Source organism: Leucopleurus acutus, assembly GCF_964270905.1.
Source record: "Leucopleurus acutus genome assembly, chromosome: 11".
Classification (NCBI taxonomy): Eukaryota; Metazoa; Chordata; class Mammalia; order Artiodactyla; family Delphinidae; genus Leucopleurus; species Leucopleurus acutus.
This window is the reverse complement of record NC_139152.1, coordinates 84,501,157-84,519,828: the sequence shown is the minus strand read 5'-3', so window position 1 is coordinate 84,519,828 and position 18,672 is coordinate 84,501,157. Positions and strand designations below refer to the sequence as shown.

Genomic DNA, 18,672 nt, shown 5'->3' with positions numbered 1-18,672 from the left:
GACTGTAATAGTCCAGCTCAGAAATGAAGAAGGTAGTAGCAGTGAACTAAAATAGTAGCTGTGGAGATAAAGAAAAAGCAGATTAAAAGGGAAGAGCTGGAAAAACTTAGTAACTAGATAGAAGAATAGGGAAAATATATGATAAGATAATATTACACATAGACACACGTAAGAACAAACTCTGATGGCATTTCTGGCCGGGTTCATACCAACTAACCAGTTGTATGTGCTGTATACCTCTGGGAAAGTTGCTTAACCTCACTGTGCTTCAGTTATATCATTGGTAAAATAGGGATGATGATAGTGCCTAACCCATAGGGTTGTTGGACATTGTGCTTAAATATCAGAGTCGCCCTTTTGAGGACATCTGTTATAGTTGTACCACTTTCCTCAGGTCTCATCAACATGGTCTTGGCCTCCTTTCTCTACTTGGCTGACTCAGGCTACCAAGTGAACTGTAATGTATAGCTACACCAGAATTTTAACAAATTGCCTATCACAATCTAGTGCTTGACATATATTTCTCATTAGTACCAGAGAAGTCCATACTGTTTAATACTAACTTCATTGAGAATTACTGATTTGTATTTTTCAAAGATGTCTAATTTGGTTGAAAACATAAAATTAAGAACCAGGTTGTCTGCATCTTTATTTCTTGTGACAGGAAATGGGAGAGAATGGGCACTCTTAATTATCTGAGCTGTGACAGTTCCTGATTTATACTTATAATAAAACCTGGTTGTCATTTGAGCCAAGCTGTCATAGGAAGTGTTAACACACATGAAATATGTGGGGAAATAACTCAGAATCTCCCCCATGTCCCGCCTTCAAGTTAAACTAAAAACATGCATTGTTATAGAAAATAGCTAAAAATAGTGCCCGAGGGCTGCAGAAAAATAAGTGAATCATAAAAATTAAGCAAAAGTCTTTCTTCATACACGGGCTATCACAATTATACCTAATAAAAAGGGGATTTTGTTACCTGAACAATTAAACTGCAACAAATGAATTACTATAACACGTACTCCAAAATTCTGTTCTAGAACTAAAGACATGGTAGTCAATTTCTCCTATAAAACTATAGTTTTAATACCTTATAATGTCAGACTATCTATGTAAGAAAAACAAGAAAGAGGTAAATTTTCTGGAATATATAATTAAACAATTACTAAGCATAGGAAAAATTCCTAATGTCTGCAGTAATCTGGCAATGGAGGTAGTAAATAAGAGATCATGGAAATAGAAAAATTCTATAAAAGAAAAATAAACTGCTGAGTAGAAACTATTTCTGCTGTTGTTCTGTGGAGTGCCTAGTAATGGGGTCATAACCAGAGACACCAGACTCTTATTTTATACCTGATTAAATGGGAAAATAATTGTTTTATAAAAATAATTATTGAAAAATATGACAAAACACCTTAATATCCATCAAGAATTATAAATTTCTAGTGCTACAAGGGATACTGAAGATTATCCAATGTGCTTCTTTAACAGAGACAATTTGGCCCATAGAGGTTATGATTTTCCCAAGTCGAACATAATCCTGCATACTCTATTGAGAAACTTATATTTTCAACATCTTATAACAGAGTAAACACATTCTTCTGACTTAAGTAGCAATTGTAAACCATTTCTACAGCAAGTAGAAGATATAATGTTTTGTACAGAAGGATAATGAAAAATAAAAACCTCATTACCCGTGCAGGACTGATGTCAGTGGTACTAAGAGCTAAGTCTCCTTGTTGAGAATTGATAATACTTTTAATCCTCAAATCCAAATCTTGAGCAACTTCCTCTATTGCTTTATAAAAAGGATCCCTGCTGTTCTGGCCTTTAATCAGCTGCATCTTTATCACTGAGAGTATCCGACCCCCTGCAATACTGAAAATAGAAATAAGATCACTTTTATAATAGTATGAGAAATGTCAATATGCTTATCAGCTTGAAAATATAATTCTCAGAGTTAATCAACACTTTTCAAAGAATATGGCTTTAATCTTAGAAATCAAAAAGTAACATATTTAAGAAAAGGATGAGAACCATTAGAAACAAAATTTAAAAGTTTTTCTAAAAGCAAGTTATTTCAGTAAGGTAAGTTACTTCTTCCTTGATTTAAAAGCTAGATGAAATAATTTAGTTATATACGATATATGATAAAAGATTCAGATGCAGTTATATACATGCAATATACTTAAAATACATACCTTTAGGTACAACAAAGATAACACAAACTACCTCTCATTGAAAACCTAAAATCCTAAATAACTTAATCTTTTCTTTAACATCTTTATTCGAGTATAATTGCTTTAAAATGGTGTGTTAGTTTCTGCTTTATAGCAAAGTGAATCAGCTATACATATACATATATCCCCATATCTCTTCCCTCTTGCATCTCCCACCCTCCCTATCCCACCCTTCTAGGTGGGCACAAAGCACCGAGCTCATCTCCCTGTGCTATGCGGCTGCTTCCCACTAGCTATCGATTTTACATTTGGTAGTGTGTATATGTCCATGCCACTCTCTCACTTTGTCCCAGTTTACCCTTCCCCGTCCCCATGTCCTCAAGTCCATTCTCTACGTCTGCGTCTTTATTCCTGTCCTGCCCTAGGTTCTTCAGAACCTTTTTTTTTTTTTTTTTAGATTCCATATATATGTGTTAGCATAAGGCTTTTTTTTTTTCTCTTTCTGACTTACTTTACTCTGTATGACAGACTCTAGGTCCATCCACCTCACTACAAATAACTCAATTTTGTTTCTTTTTACGGCTGAGTAATATTCCATTGTATATATGTGCCACTTCTTCTTTATCCATTCATCTGTCGATGGACACTTAGGTTGCTTCCATGTCCTGGCTATTGTAAATAGAGCTGCAATGAACACTGTGGTACATGACTCTATTTGAATTATGGTTTTCTCAGGGTATATGCCCAGTAGTGGGATTGCTGGGTCATACGGTAGCTCTATCTTTAGTTTTTTAAGGAACCTCCATACTGTTCTCCATAGCGGCTGTATCAATTTACATTCCCACCAACAGTGCAAGAGGGTTCACTTTTCTCCACATCTTCTCCAGCATTTATTGTTTGTAGATTTTTTGATGATGGACATTCTGACTGGTGTGAGGTGATACCTCATTGTAGTTTTGATTTGCATTTCTCTAATGAGTAGTGATGTGGAGCATCCTTTCATGTGTTTGTTGGCAATCTGTATGTCTTCTTTGGAGAAATGTCTATTTAGGTCTTCTGCCCATTTCTGGATTGCATTGTTTGTTTTTTTGATATTGAGCTGCATGAGCTGCTTGTAAATTTTAGAGGTTAATCCTTTGTCAGTTGCTTCATTTGCAAATATTTTCTCCCATTCTGAGGGTTGTCTTTTCATCTTGTTTATGGGTTCCTTTGCTGTGCAAAAGCTTTTAAGTTTCATTAGGTCCCATTTGTTTATTTTTGTTTTTATTTCCATTCCTCTAGGAGGTGGGTCAAAAAGGATCTTGCTGTGATATATATCATAGAGTGTTCTGTCTATGTTTTCCTCTAAGAGTTTTATAGTGTCTGGCCTTACATTTAGGTCTTTAATCCTTTTTGAGTTTATTTTTGTGTATGGTGTTAGGGAGTGTTCTAATTTCATTCTTTTACATGTAGCTGTCCAGTTTTCCCAGCATCACTTATTGAAGAGACTGTCTTAGCAATGAATTTGGTAAAGTAGCAGTATACAAAATTAATGCACAGAAATCTCTAGCATTCCTGTACACTAATGATAAGGTTACATAACTTAATCTTTAAACCAATTCAATAAGTATTATTACCCATAAATTACAGATGAAAAAACTGAGTCTCAAAAAGGTTTAATAGCTTGTCCAAGAACACACAGTGTTTGTTCTCGGCTAGGAAGAAGGTGGTAAGGAAGGAGACTGACCTTAAATACATGATATTGCACTCTAACATGAGAAGGGTTATTATATGGAAGAGGAAATTAAACTAGTTAATACTAATCTAAAGGAAACCAGAGACTGCACCAATTATGGCCAACAGACAAGTATTTTTGCAAACATGAAATCAATTGTTTCTTTATACTGAGCCTGAACTTCAATGAATTTGGGTTGCAGTTCTGCTCTAGAAGGCTGACCTAAAATCAATGTTACAAGAAGGAAGGATTTTGGTCCATTACAAGGAAGACATTAAAGGTGTCCAACAATAAAAGAGGGCTCTTTTTTGAAGTTAAGAGATCTCCATCCCTAGAGGTATCCCTGGAAAGGCTGCACAGTGTCTAATGAGAAGGTGGTGTGGTCTGGCTATGGAGTCAGACAACCTAAGCACACATCACAGCTCCCTCACTTTCTACCTTGAATATGCTATTTAACCTCTCTGTGACTTTTATAGTAGCATAAAGGAAATTATGAATAGTGCTCATCCTCACTGCCTTATTGCCAGGCTTTATGTTTTAGGAAAGAAGCTAGGTTCCCTAACGACACTGGAAACATGACCGTTCACATACAAATAGCTTGTCCAAATAGAGAAGGAAAGTTAGAAGAAAACTGCAGAGAGTGCATTACATCAGTATCTTCCAAATTTGCCTGATCATCAGAATCATACTCAGCATTTGTTTAAAATGTCAGCTCCAGTGAGTACACCTCCACCTGGAGGGCAGGCCGGCTCTAAAAGGGAGAAAGAGGCTGAGGGACCCATACCCAGTTCTTATAATCTTACCAGTTATGAGTCGGGGAGAATGAATGAAAGGTAGACAGAGAAATGTAGTGTTTTCTGGAGGAAGTTCCTCCACATGGACACATGAAGCCAGAGAAGAAGGAGGTCCCCTCACTAATAAATGGGTGTAAAATATAGGAGGAGTAATGCAAATACTAACAATGTAACTGGTTAGTATCTGAAAGGGAGACTAGTAGATTAGTCTCTCTGATACGAAGAACCCACTCAATGATGTGCTAATTTCAGTGCACTGCTGTCCTTCTTAGGGGTTAGGGGCTCACCTATACGTCATCTGCTGAGCTTGATGTGGATCATGGCCAAACAGCCCTTTGTTAGAGTCTGGCCAGAGCATGTATAAGAAAAAGGGCCTGATTTAGAATAAAATAAAATAAAATATCAGCTCCAGATCCCATCTTACTGAATCACAATCTCCAGACAAGGATACTAAATAGCTGCATTTCTTTTGAAGATATCACAGGTGATTCTTATGACTAGACAAGCTTGGGAAACATTTCATGAAAAACTTAGCTCCCTGAGAAAGGAACCATATTTTACTAATCATCATACTAACTTGGCACACAGAAGAAATAATTGATATCGCTATTGAATAAATGACCACTATCACACATAAGAGTGTGAAGTTTTCACTTGTAAGATTAAAAGACATATATTTTACTATTTTTCATATTATTATTATTTGCAGTAGAAATGCACTTAGACAGTTTCAACTTACACTATGGCAGACTAGTTTACTCTAGTAACTAGTAACATTCCACTAAGCTTGGTAAGAATCGGGGGAAATCTCCAAGTACCACCCAATTGCTTCCCTAAAAAAGTAACAAAAGCTGGAATGGAAAGTTGAAAGCTGTGAGTGTTAAGCAGGATGAATAGGGGTTTTCCTGAGGACAAAAATCTCTAGTAGCAATATGATCAGGACGCAAACCCTGAGTGGGAGAGAGATTTCCACACTGAGTCTGAACCTTCCAAGGGGGAAGGTAGCTAGTATGGCTTTTGTTAGATTTATTCTATGTATTTTATATTTTTGAAGTTTTTTAAAAAAAACATTTTCTATTTGGTTATGATGTAGAAATACAATTGCTTTTTTTAATTGATCTGTGCCCAGCAACACTGTTAAACTCTACCATTAATTTTAATAATTTGCCTTTAGATTCTTGGAGTTTTCTACATACACAATCATATTATCACTAAATAAAGTTTTATTTCTTCCTTCTCAATTGTTACATCTCATATTTCTTTTTCTTGCCTTACAACACTGAATTGGACATCCAATATTACGCTGAAAAGAAATGAGAACAGGAACTCTTGTCTTGTTCTAAATCTTAAATAATGTGCTAAAACATTTTACCAAGTAGGCTTTCATAGAAACCCTATATCAAGTTAAAGCTCTCATTCTTAGCTCATTTTATGCTGAAAGGGTAGTAGCCCTACAGGTTGGGTATGTCCCAACAGACACCTCACCTTGGGCAGTCCCTGGGCTTTGTCCCCCTCCCTCAGACTTTAGTGACTATAAGAACAGACCCTCCAGATCACCAAATTCAGCAAGTTCTTTCAAAATAAAAGCTGGCTTCCCTTCTTGACTTCCCTCTCTGACTTTCTTCCTTCACCCAGTTTTTGGCCTATTTTCATTACATTCACCTACTCATCAATGCATTTAAGTACTTTATAAATAAGTTGTCCAGCAGTATTAATTATTTTCAATGGAAGGGTCAATCAAGGGACCTAGCCTGCTATACATCTGTAATCAGAAGTCTGAACGGACTCTTAAGAATTATTTTATGTAAACAGGCACTCTTTTCCAACTGGCTTTTTCTTAATTTTCAATTAAAAACACAGAAAATAATTGGATGAAATGTAGCCAAAATGAAAATATAGTTAACACCATGTGCTTTTTCTGGGAAGTAATCTCTAATGGAAGAGTTTTGGAAAAGATTCAGAAGGATAATCAAATATGAAAGTGTCACAGTATCAGTTATAAGAACAGAAAAGAAAAAAAAAAAGCTTTCAGTACTATTAAAGGTAAAAGTCACCTTTGCCCTCTTTTCCCATTCCTTCTACAAGAACAAATATTCTAAATTTTAAGATGATATAATCTCCTGAATGAACTGTATTTAGGAAAAATTCATAAGATTTGTATTTCAGTTGCTTGCCAAGCTTAGCATTTTGACCCTTAGCAAAATACCGCAAACACCAGTGCTATGACTAGTCTATTGCTGTATGTTCACTATAAGAGCCAACATTAGCTCTTCAAATACCTGCTCAGCAACATAGCATAATTCAAATTCTTGCCTCTAGAGCCTAGAAACTCCTGAAGTTTTAATCCAAATGATGCCAGGATACTTGTCATAGGCACTGGGGATACAAAATAAATAAAAGATTTCTTTTTAAGAGGTCACGATTGATCAGTTGATACAATGAGATAACAAAGGTATAGAGGGGATTTAAGTGGGGAGGTAAGAGAAGAAGGAGGTCTTCAGGAAAGCATCCCAGAAGATATGACTACTCTGGATAAACATTAATAGAAGAATTTAGGTGAGAAAGAGGTTAACCGAAGTTCCTGACTGCTAAATGCATCACATTAAAGCTCTGGGGCAGAAACAGAAAAATGAAGCTAGTGAGGAAAAACACAATTAAATTCCCAACACTGAATCAAAACACAGTGACTGAAAGAGAACAATAAGCAATAATACAAATAATGGGTAATATTTTAATGAATTATTGACTATCTTTACTATATAGAATGACTTGTCTTTTCCCTACCATCTTTAAGAATTTGATAACTATTTGCTAAATAAATTGTATCTTTAAAAATTAAATGTGATTAAAGGTACTACATGAAATGTATCAAAAATGATTCTGAAACATTTTAAAATGAGAAATGTAACACTAGGATTCTGGACTGGATAATTTCAGCTAGACTTAACATTCTATAAATGCATAATATTTAGTCCAATAAATATAATGCAGGTGTGTACTAAAAAGTTGTTATGTAATAAAATTGAAATACAGAATTTTAAACATTTGAACAACAGGGTGCTAACTAATTTATGTAACCTGAAACTCCTAATTTAAGATGTTTTTCAGGTGAAAGTACAGCATGTATTTTATGGTGGCACCTACTGGCAAAGTGTAGAAATGCAGCCATACTATAGCTAAGATGGTCTGATGAAAAGCTGGCAGCAGAGAGGTAAGTGTGATTTGGATTCCTCCTCTGTCTGTCTATTCCCCACCATTCCTTGGACTCAAAGATTATTGTGATTCCCTACCACCACCACCACCCTATTATAAGACAATTAGTACAAACTTACACTCAGCTACAAGGGTTAAATACATTTTTATCTCTGAGTTTTAAGGTTGAGGGACAGAGGCCAGGGTGAGATACAATCAGGAGGTAGAGAGTATAGAATTTGTACACCATACTGCGGTTTCTGGATTTTTATCCTGTACCTAATATGGAATCATTGAAGGGTTTTAATTATGGTGGTAACATCTGCTGTTTTGAAAAGACCACTGACAGCAGTGAGAACAACAGGATGGGGCAACTCAAGACTGGAGGCAGAATGAACAACTTGGAGATAAGTAAAAAAAGTCCAGGCAAGAAAGGATGAAAGCCTGAAAACAGACTTTCCATAAAAAATGGAAATAAGATAGTAGCTACAGGAATAGAGATAACGAATATCAAAAATGTTAAGTAAGAAGAATTGATGGATCTTAGTGAATGAAGGGACAGAGAAAGGGAGAATGGACTTGAGAACATGGAGAGGGGGAAGGGTAAGCTGGGACGAAGTGAGAGAGTGGCATGGACATATATACACTACCAAATGTAAAATAGATAGCTAGTGGGAAGCAGCTGCATAGCACAGGGAGATCAGCTCAGTGCTTTGTGACCACCTAGAGCAGTGGGATACGGAGGATGGGAGGGAGGTTCAAGAGGGAGGGCATATGGGGATATAGGTATGCATATGGCTGATTCATTTTGTTGTACAACAGAAACTAACACAGTACTGTGAAGCAATTATACTCCAATAAAGATGTACTAAAATAATAATAATAAAAACATATGTTTCAAATTTCTGCTTGGGCAGCTGGAGGCAGAAAGGCTTCATCAAGCTGGGTACTTTGGGAGGAGGTACCCATCAAGCAGGTACGCAGGGAAAGATGAAGATTTAGTTTGGGAGATGCTAAGTTTGAGTTTCATTTGACATAACAACCTATAGGTACATAAAGATATATTTTGGAAGCTCAGGAAAGAGTTTGGATTTCACTGAAATATGGATTTAGAATTTGCATATATGCAGTCAGAGAGCTAAGTAGAAAATAAGAAAACAAAATCTCAGAAGTTATGGGGAAAAGAGCTCTAAAAGAGAAAATGATCAAACTTCAGGACTCAAAGAGACCAGAGGCTATGCCAACTAGAAGATCATAAGAAGATCTTTCACAAAACAACTTCAGTAGAGTGGAAAAGTGAGTAAGTGTGAGTCAGTTAAACACAGACAAGTAAATAAGTATTGAGTGCCTACTCTGTGCCAGAAACTGTTCTAGGGCTAGGGAATATTAGTGAAGAAAATCAATAAAGCCCTCATAGAGTTTACAGACTCATGAGACATATTCAAGATATTTTAATCATTAGAAATTGGGAAGTGAAATAAAAGACAGTATTTTTTCAAGAATTTGAGCTATAAAAGGAAGGAACTGACAAAAACAGAAGATGATTTGTTGTTTTTTCTTATAATCTTTATAGACTGTGGCTAAAGGACTAGTAGAAGTTGAAATTATGAGACAAAATGAATAACCAATGAAACATTGTCCCAATAGGTTACCCATACTATAGGAAATATCCTCCCTTCTCCCCATCTGGACTTCATTTCACCACCATTCCCCATGTCTGGTTAACTCCTTCAAGTTCATCCTTAAGCTCAACCGTTAACAAACATCCAGGTAAACACTCCTGACACTCTTATCCCCGGCTCCCACAAACTAGGTCAATTGTCCTTTCCTCTGTACATCTTTCCATTATTACATAAATAGAATACATGTTTTAAGTTTTTGATAACTTTACTATTTATAACCATGAAATGCATATATACTTAACATATGCAAAAATCACCTTACAGAAGAAAATAGAGATTGCTCAGATGGACTATTTAAACACCCACTTCTTCAGTATCGTCCCTAGAACACAGATTAATTGCTCATTATGACCAAACAGGATATTCAAAATAGATGGCTGCTAAACTGAAGAACTGAAGTGTACCCTAGGTGCCTCTAAAACGTACTTCTACCCTTTTGTACAAAAGTGTATGTATGGATGTACTTTTACCCTGTTAACTTACCCCAACTAGAAATTCCTCCAAAAAGGAATGTAATTATAACAAATTACATTGGATTGAATATATGCACTTATATCTGCTCCCTCCTAAAGTGCCACTAAAGTGACAAAAAGGAAAATGTTTTAAATCCATAAAGAAAAACAGAATGGGAGAGGAGACAATAGTCGAGAGCAGAGACATATCATGAAAGTACAGAAAGACGAAGAGCAGATGGAAAGGTGATAACTGACTACCCAGAACACAGAAAGCTACAACATAAGTTAACTGCTAAAAGATACACCAATAAGAAGTAATCTCAGAAACTGAAGGCAATACTGAAGGCTATGGTGAAGGTGTCATTGCAAATAAGAAAGCTGGTTGACAGTCTGTGTGAGGAACACTTAGACCCCTGAATATCCTCTCTTATTCTAAGCAATCAGGCTAGTGCACTTCTGTCACCTCAGCATGGAAAGCAGGATTACGCTGAAGAAACTAAGCCAGAGAGGCTCCAGACCTATAGGTACCAATGACTGAAAACAGAGGGACTGAGCAAAAGTCTACCTATTGAACTGGGTGGCTCAGCATCAACCCACCCTCCCTCAAATCCCAGAATATTGCTAGCCAGACTTACTGCTTTCAGAAAGAGACTAAAGGATGCCATTGTGGAAATTTTGGGGTAAGTTCCAAAGAAAAGACCTACAATTATTCACATTTGGAGAATTCCCAATAAAAGAGCCAAGTGGCTACTATGCTATAATGAAGTCCACTGTATAGAGCTGCTAATCACCCTTATAGGGTCTCATTCCTAAATATGAAACAACAGTCCAGAATCACCCTACATTTTAGGAACATGAAAGAGGGCAACAGAAGCAAAAAGAAAAACATTCAACTAGATAAAACAAAGACTATCCAGGAAGCAGATGAAAAATGATCATATAAATTAAATAACCTTGGAGAAATAAATGAAGCATAAGATCACATACAATCAAATGTGAGAATAATGATATATATCTCCCATTTACTTTTTCTCAGAAAGCTACTTGAGCAAAATAAGGGGTTTAACCAATTAAAAATAAAGTCATGGAATCCTGGAAACAAGGCAGAGGCAAAGAAAATTCACAAGGTGATGAAGCTTCATGGCTGACACTCTGAAACAGGCCTAGCAAGCAAAAGTATACAGACTGAATGAAGAAGATAGATGACTCTCCAGAAGGAATGTCTTCAAGGGCAAAAATCAGAACTGATAGATGACCTAATAAAAAAGAAGAAATTGTATACTTTCATTGGCAAGCTTGATAAAGAATTGATAATAAATATATAAGAAGCAAAGCAAGAGAAAAAAGTAGATAATCATTGACTCCAGAAAAAACCAAAAACGTATATAAGAAAGGAAGTATAATAACAGTATATAATATAGCTTAGCTGTAGTTAATAATTACAGAGTTATAATAATGTAAACCCTAAAATATGATTTAACCTGATACTGTGGTATAACTATATTAGAAGGAGAGAAGAAGAGAAGTGTGTGTATGTGTCTGTGTGTGTGGTAGGAGGGGGAGAGGAAAAGAGGAGTATTGGGAGGTTGGTGAGTGGGTGGCAAATCCTCATCTTCCATGGTAGGAAGTTAATAAATAATGCCTAAAATTGAAACTCAAAATTAGCTGCATAGACCAACAAGGGCTTAATATCCAAGATACAGACAGCTCATATAACTCAGTATCAAAAAACAAATCAACTAATCAAAAATTGGGCAGAAGACCTGAATAGACATTTTTCCAGACAAGACATACAGATGGCTAACAGGCACATGAAAAGATGCTCAACATCGCTAATTATTAGAGAAATGCAAATCAAAACCACAATAAGGTATCACCGCACACCTGTCAGAATGGCTATCATCAAAAAGTCTACAAATAACAAGTGTTGGAGAGGATGTAGAGATAAGGGAATCTCAAACACTGCTGCTGGGAATGTAAACTGGTACGGCCACCATGGAAGACAGTATGGAGGTTCCTTAAAAAACTAATAATAGAACTACCATATGATCTGGCAATTCTACTCCTGGGTATATATCTGGAAAAAATGAAAACACTAATTCGGAAAGATATATGCACCCCAATATTCAGAGAAGCACTATTTACCATACCTAAGACATGGAAGCAACCCTAGCGCTTAATCCAACAGGTAAGAATGAAATATTGCCATTTGTAACACTGTGGATAGACATAGAGAATATTATGCTTAGTGAAGTAAGTCAGACAGAGAAAGACAAATACTAAATGCTATCACTCCTATGTGGAATCTAAAAAAATAAAGACAAATACACATATATACAAAACAGAAACAGACTCACAGACATAGAAAACTAGTTTATGGTTACCAAAGGGGAGAGGGGGGAGGGATAAATTAGGAGTACAGGATTAATAGATACAAACTACTATACATAAAATAGATAGGCAACAAGGATTTACTGTATAGCACAGGAAATTATACCCAATATCTTATAATAACCTATAATGGAATATAAACTGCAAAAATACTGAAACACTATGCTGTATACCTGAAACTAACATGATATTGTAAATCAACTATAGTTCAATAAAAAATTTTAAAATAGCTGCATAAAAATTTCATTTAAATGAGGTAAATAGAGAAATAAACACACATAAAAATATTAAAAGTCAATTCCTCTGAGGATTTTATTACTGTAAGTCTATAGTACCATTTGACTTCAACAAAATATATCTATTTTGCTTTGCCAAAAATATAGTATTCTTTAAAATTAATTATATGCTATCTCAGAAGAAATGGCTGGCCAATATATTATATAGAAATTCAGATGTCATTGATATTGACTATAAGTCATATTCAAAACCTCTTCCAAATTCACTTCGTTGTAATAGATATCCATATAAGAAGACAGAAGGAAACAATTCAGAATAAAATCCTGAAAAAAATTCTTCTTGGAATCTTAAAATGGAAAGACATTTCGTAGAATAAAATATAGCGATTAAGAGAATGGGTCCCTGGGTCAGAAGTGAATTCAGATCCCAAATCTGCTACTTAATAACGATGTGACTAAGGTAAGTTACACCAGTGCTTCAGTTTCTTCCTCTCTAAACTGAGTATTTATCTAGCAACTACAATGTAAGGTTTTTTTTAATGATCAAATGATAATCCCCATAAAGAGTTCAGTGTAATGTCTAATACATAGTAAGTGTTCAATAAATACCAGCTATTTTTATTAGTACTACGCTATGGCATACCCATCAAACTGACAATGATCTCTCATGATTGCTAGCATATACAACCCATTTCTGCCCCCCACAAATTAATCTAAAATTAACTCACCAAAAAATATACCAATATTATAAATAAGACTCTATCTGATTAAAAACACCTCTTAATTCCAGTATCGTTTAAAGACAAATCAAAAATTTATGCATAAGAAAATGACAGACACCAAACACAACGGGGACTACGAACCTACAGCCTGCAAAAAGGAGACCCCAAACACAGTAAGATAAGGAAAATAAGAAGACAGAAAAACACACAGCAGATGAAGGAGCAAGATAAAAACCCACCAGACCTAACAAATGAAGAGGAAATAGGCAGTCTACCTGAAAAAGAATTCAGAATAATGATAGTAAAGATGATCCAAAATCTTGGAAATAGAATAGACAAAATGCAAGAAACATTTAACAAGGACCTAGAAGAACTAAAGATGAAACAAACAACGATGAACAACACAATAAATGAAATTAAAAATACTCTAGATGGGATCAATAGTAGAATAACTGAGGCAGAAGAACGGATAAGTGACCTGGAAGATAAAATAGTGGAAATAACTACTGCAGAGCAGAATAAAGAAAAAAAGAATGAAAAGAACTGATGACAGTCTCAGAGACCTCTGGGACAACATTAAATGCACCAACATTCAAATTATAGGGGTTCCAGAAGAAGAAGAGAAAGAGAAAGGGACTGAGAAAATATTTGAAGAGATTAGAGTTGAAAACTTCCTTAATATGGGAAAGGAAATAGATAATCAAGTCCAGGAAGCACAGAGAGTCCCATACAGGATAAATCCAAGGAGAAATAGGCCAAGACACATATTAATAAAACTGTCAAAAATTAAATACAAAGAAAACATATTAAAAGCAGTAAGGGAAAAACAACAAATAACACACAAGGGAATCCCCATAAGGTTAACAGCTGATCTTTCAGCAGAAACTCTGCAAGCCAGAAGGGACTGGCAGGACATTTAAAGTGATGAAGGAGAAAAACCTGCAACCAAGATTCCTCTACCCAGCAAGAATCTCATTCAGATTTGATGGAGAAATTAAAACCTTTACAGACAAGCAAAAGCTGAGAGAGTTCAGCACCACCAAACCAGCTTTACAACAAATGCTAAAGGACCTTCTCTAGGCAAGAAACACAAGAGAAGGAAAAGACCTACAATAATGAACCCAAAACAATTAAGAAAATGGGAATAGGAACATACATATCGCTAATTACCTTAAATGTAAATGGACTAAATGCTCCCACCAAAAGACACAGATTGGCTGAATGGATACAAAAACAAGACCCATATATTTGCTGTCTACAAGAGACCCACTTCATCCTAGGGACACATACAGACTGAAAGGGGATGGAAAAAGATATTGCATGCAAATGGAAACCAAAAGAAAGCTGCAGTAGCAATTCTCATATCAGACAAAATAGATTTTAAAATAAAGACTATTACAAGAGACATAGAAGGATACTACATAATAATCAAGGGATCAATCCAAGAAGATATAACAATTGTAAATATTTATGCACCCAACATAGGAGCACCTCAATACATAAGGCAAATACTATCAGCCATAAAAGGGGAAATCGACAGTAACACATTCATAGTAGGAGACTTTAACACCCACTCTCACCAATGGACAGATCATCCAAAATGAAAATAAATAAGGAAACACCAGCTTTAAATGATACATTAAACAAGATGGACTTAATTGATATTTATAGGACATTCCATCCAAAAACAACAGAATACACATTTTTCTCAAGTGCTCATGGAACATTCTCCAGGACAGATCATATCTTGGGTCACAAATCAAGCCTTGGTAAATTTAAGAAAGTTGAAATTGTATCAAGTATCTTTTCCAACCACAACGCTATGAGACTAGATATCAATTACAGGAAAAGATCTGTAAAAAATACAAACACATGGAGGATAAACAATACACTACTTAATAACGAAGTGATCACTGAAGAAATCAAAGAGGAAATAAAAAAATACCTAGAAACAAATGACAATGGAGACACGACGACCCAAAATCTATGGGATGCAGCAAAAGCAATTCTAAGAGGGAAGTTTATAGCAATACAATCCTACCTTAAGAAACAAGAAAATCTCGAATAAACAACCTAACCTTGCACCTAAAGCAATTAAATCCCGAAGTTAGAAGAAGGAAAGAAATCATAAAAATCAGATCAGAAATAAATGAAAAAGAAATGAAGGAAACGATAGCAAAGATCAATAAAATTAAAAGCTGGTTCTTTGAGAAGATAAACAAAATTGATAAACCATTAGCCAGACTCATCAAGAAAAAAAGGGAGAAGACTCAAATCAATAGAATTAGAAATGAAAAAGGAGAAGTAACAACTGACACTGCAGAAATACAAAAGAAAATGAGAGATTACTACAAGCAACTCTATGCCAATAAAATGGACAACCTGGAAGAAATGGACAAATTCTTAGAAATGCACAACCTGCCAAGACTGAATCAGGAAGAAATAGAAAATATGAACAGACCAATCACAAGCACTGAAATTGAAACTGTGATTAAAAATCTTCCAACAAACAAAAGCCCAGGACCAGATGGCTTCACAGGCGAATTCTATCCAACATTTACAGAAGAGCTAACACCTATCCTTCTCAAACTCTTCCAAAATATAGCAGAGGGAGGAACACTCCCAAACTCATCCTACGAGGCCACCATCACCTTGATACCAAAACCAGACAAGGATGTCACAAAGAAAGAAAACTACAGGCCAATATCACTGATGAACAAAGATGCAAAAATCCTCAACAAAATACTAGCAAACAGAATCCAACAGCACATTAAAAGGATCATACACCATGATCAAGTGGGGTTTATTCCAGGAATGCTAGGATTCTTTAATATATGCAAATCAATCAATGTGATAAACCATATTAACAAATTGAAGGAGAAAAACCATATGATCATCTCAATAGATGCAGAGAAAGCTTTCGACAAAATTCAACACCCATTTATGATAAAAACCCTGCAGAATGTAGGCATAGAGGGAACTTTCCGCAACATAATAAAGGCCATATATGACAAACCGACAGCCAACATCGTCCTCAATAGTGAAAAACTGAAAGCATTTCCACTAAGATCAGGAATAAGACAAGGTTGCCCACTCTCACCACTCTTATTCAACATAGTTTTGGAAGTTTTAGCCATAGCAATCAGAGAAGAAAAGGAAATAAAAGGAATCCAAATAGGAAAAGAAGAAGTAAAGCTGTCACTGTTTGCAGATGACATGATACTATACATAGAGAATCCAAAGATGCTACCAGAAAACTACTAGAGCTAATCAATGAATTTGGTAAAGTAGCAGGATACAAAATTAAGGCACAGAAATCTCTGGCATTCCTATACACTAATGATGAAAAATCTGAAAGTGAAATCAAGAAAACACTTCCATTTACCACTGCAACAAAAAGAGTAAACTATCTAGGAATAAACCTACCTAGGGAGACAAAAGACCTGTATGTAGAAAATTATAAGACACTGATGAAAGATATTAAACATGATACAAATAGATGGAGAGATAAACCATGTTCTTGGATTTGAAGAATCAACATTGTGAAAATGACTCTACTACCCAAAGCAATCTACAGATTCAATGCAATCCCTACCAAACTACCACTGGTATTTTTCACAGAACTAGAACAAAAAATTTCACAATTTGTATGGAAACACAAAAGACCCCGAAGAGCCAAAGCAATCTTGAGAATGAAAAATGGAGCTGGAGGAATCAGGTTCCCTGACTTCAGACTATACTACAAAGCTACAGTAATCAAGACAGTATGGTACTGGCACAAAAACAGAAAGACAGATCAATGGAACAGGATAGAAAGCCCAGAGATAAACCCAAGCACATATGGTCGCCTTATCTTTGATAAAGGAGGCAGGAATGTACAGTGGAGAAAGGACAGCCTCTTCAATAAGTGGTGCTGGGAAAACTGGACAGCTACCTGTAAAAGTATGAGATTAGATCACTCCCTAACACCATACACAAAAATAAGCTCAAAATGGATTAAAGACCTAAATGTAAGGCCAGAAACTATCAAACTCTTAGAGGAAAACATAGGTAGAACACTCTATGACATAAATCACAGCAAGATCCTTTTTGACCCACCTCCTAGAGAAATGGAATTAAAACAAAAATAAACAAAGAGGACCTAATGAAACTTCAAAGCTTTTGCACAGGAAAGGAAACCATAAACAAGACCAAAAGAAAACCCTCAGAATGGGAGAAAATATTTGCAAATGAAGCAACTGACAAAGGATTAATCTCCAAAATTTATAAGCAGCTCATGCAGCTCAATAACAAAAAAACAAACAACCCAATCCAAAAATGGGCAGAAGACCTAAATAGACATTTCTCCAAAGAAGATATACAGACTGTCAACAAACACATGAAAGAATGCTCAACATCATTAATCATTAGAGAAATGCAAATCAAAACTACAATGAGATATCATCTCACACCAGTCAGAATGGCCATCATCAAAAAATCTAGAAACAATAAATGCTGGAAAGGGTGTGGAGAAAAGGGAACCCTCTGGCACTGTTGGTGGGAATGTAAATTGATACAGCCACTGTGGAGAACAGTATGGAGGTTCCTTAAAAAACTACAAATATAACTACCATATGACCTAGCAATCCCACTACTGGGCATATACCCTGAGAAAACCATAATTCAAAAAGAGTCATGTACCAAATTGTTCACTGCAGCTCTATTTACAATAGCCCGGAGATGGAAACAACCTAAGTGTCCATCATCGGATGAATGGATAAAGAAGATGTGGCACATATATACAATGGAATATTACTCAGCCATAAAAAGAAATGAAATTGAGCTATTTGTAATGAGGTGGATAGACCTAGAGTCTGTCATACAGAGTGAAGTAAGTCAGAAAGAGAAAGACAAATACTGTATGCTAACATATATATATGGAATCTAAGAAAAAAAATGTCATGAAGAACCTAGGGGTAAGACAGGAATAAAGACACAGACCTACTAGAGAATGGACTTGAGGATACAGGGAGGGGGAAGGGTAAGCTGTGACAAAGCGAGAGAGGCATGGACATATATACACTACCAAATGTAAGGTAGATAGCTAGTGGGAAGCAGCCGCATAGCACAGGGAGATCAGCTCGGTGCTTTGTGACTGCCTGGAGGGGTGGGATAGGGAGGGTGGGAGGGAGGGAGATGCAAGAGGGAAGAGATATGGGAACATATGTGTATGTATAACTGATTCACTTTGTTATAAAGCAGAAACTAACACACCATTGTAAAGCAATTATACTCCAATAAAGATGTAAAAAAAAAAAAAAGAA

At 35.7% G+C, this 18,672-nt stretch overlaps 1 protein-coding gene across 25 annotated transcripts in view; it reads right to left on the bottom strand.

Annotated features, from left to right (window-relative positions):
- Positions 1-18,672, bottom strand: part of PARPBP (PARP1 binding protein) — a gene marked incomplete at both ends in the record, with an annotated part of 78,793 nt that overhangs the window by 16,617 nt on the left and 43,504 nt on the right. For 15 of the 25 annotated variants that reach the window (XM_082850074.1, XM_082850085.1, XM_082850096.1 and 12 more), the window contains one exon: positions 1,698-1,881. The exons of the other annotated variants lie outside the window; for them this stretch is intronic. In XM_082850074.1, coding sequence (XP_082706200.1) covers positions 1,698-1,881 — 184 coding nt within the window. The remainder of the gene's footprint in view (positions 1-1,697; positions 1,882-18,672) is intronic. 25 annotated transcript variants of the gene reach the window in all.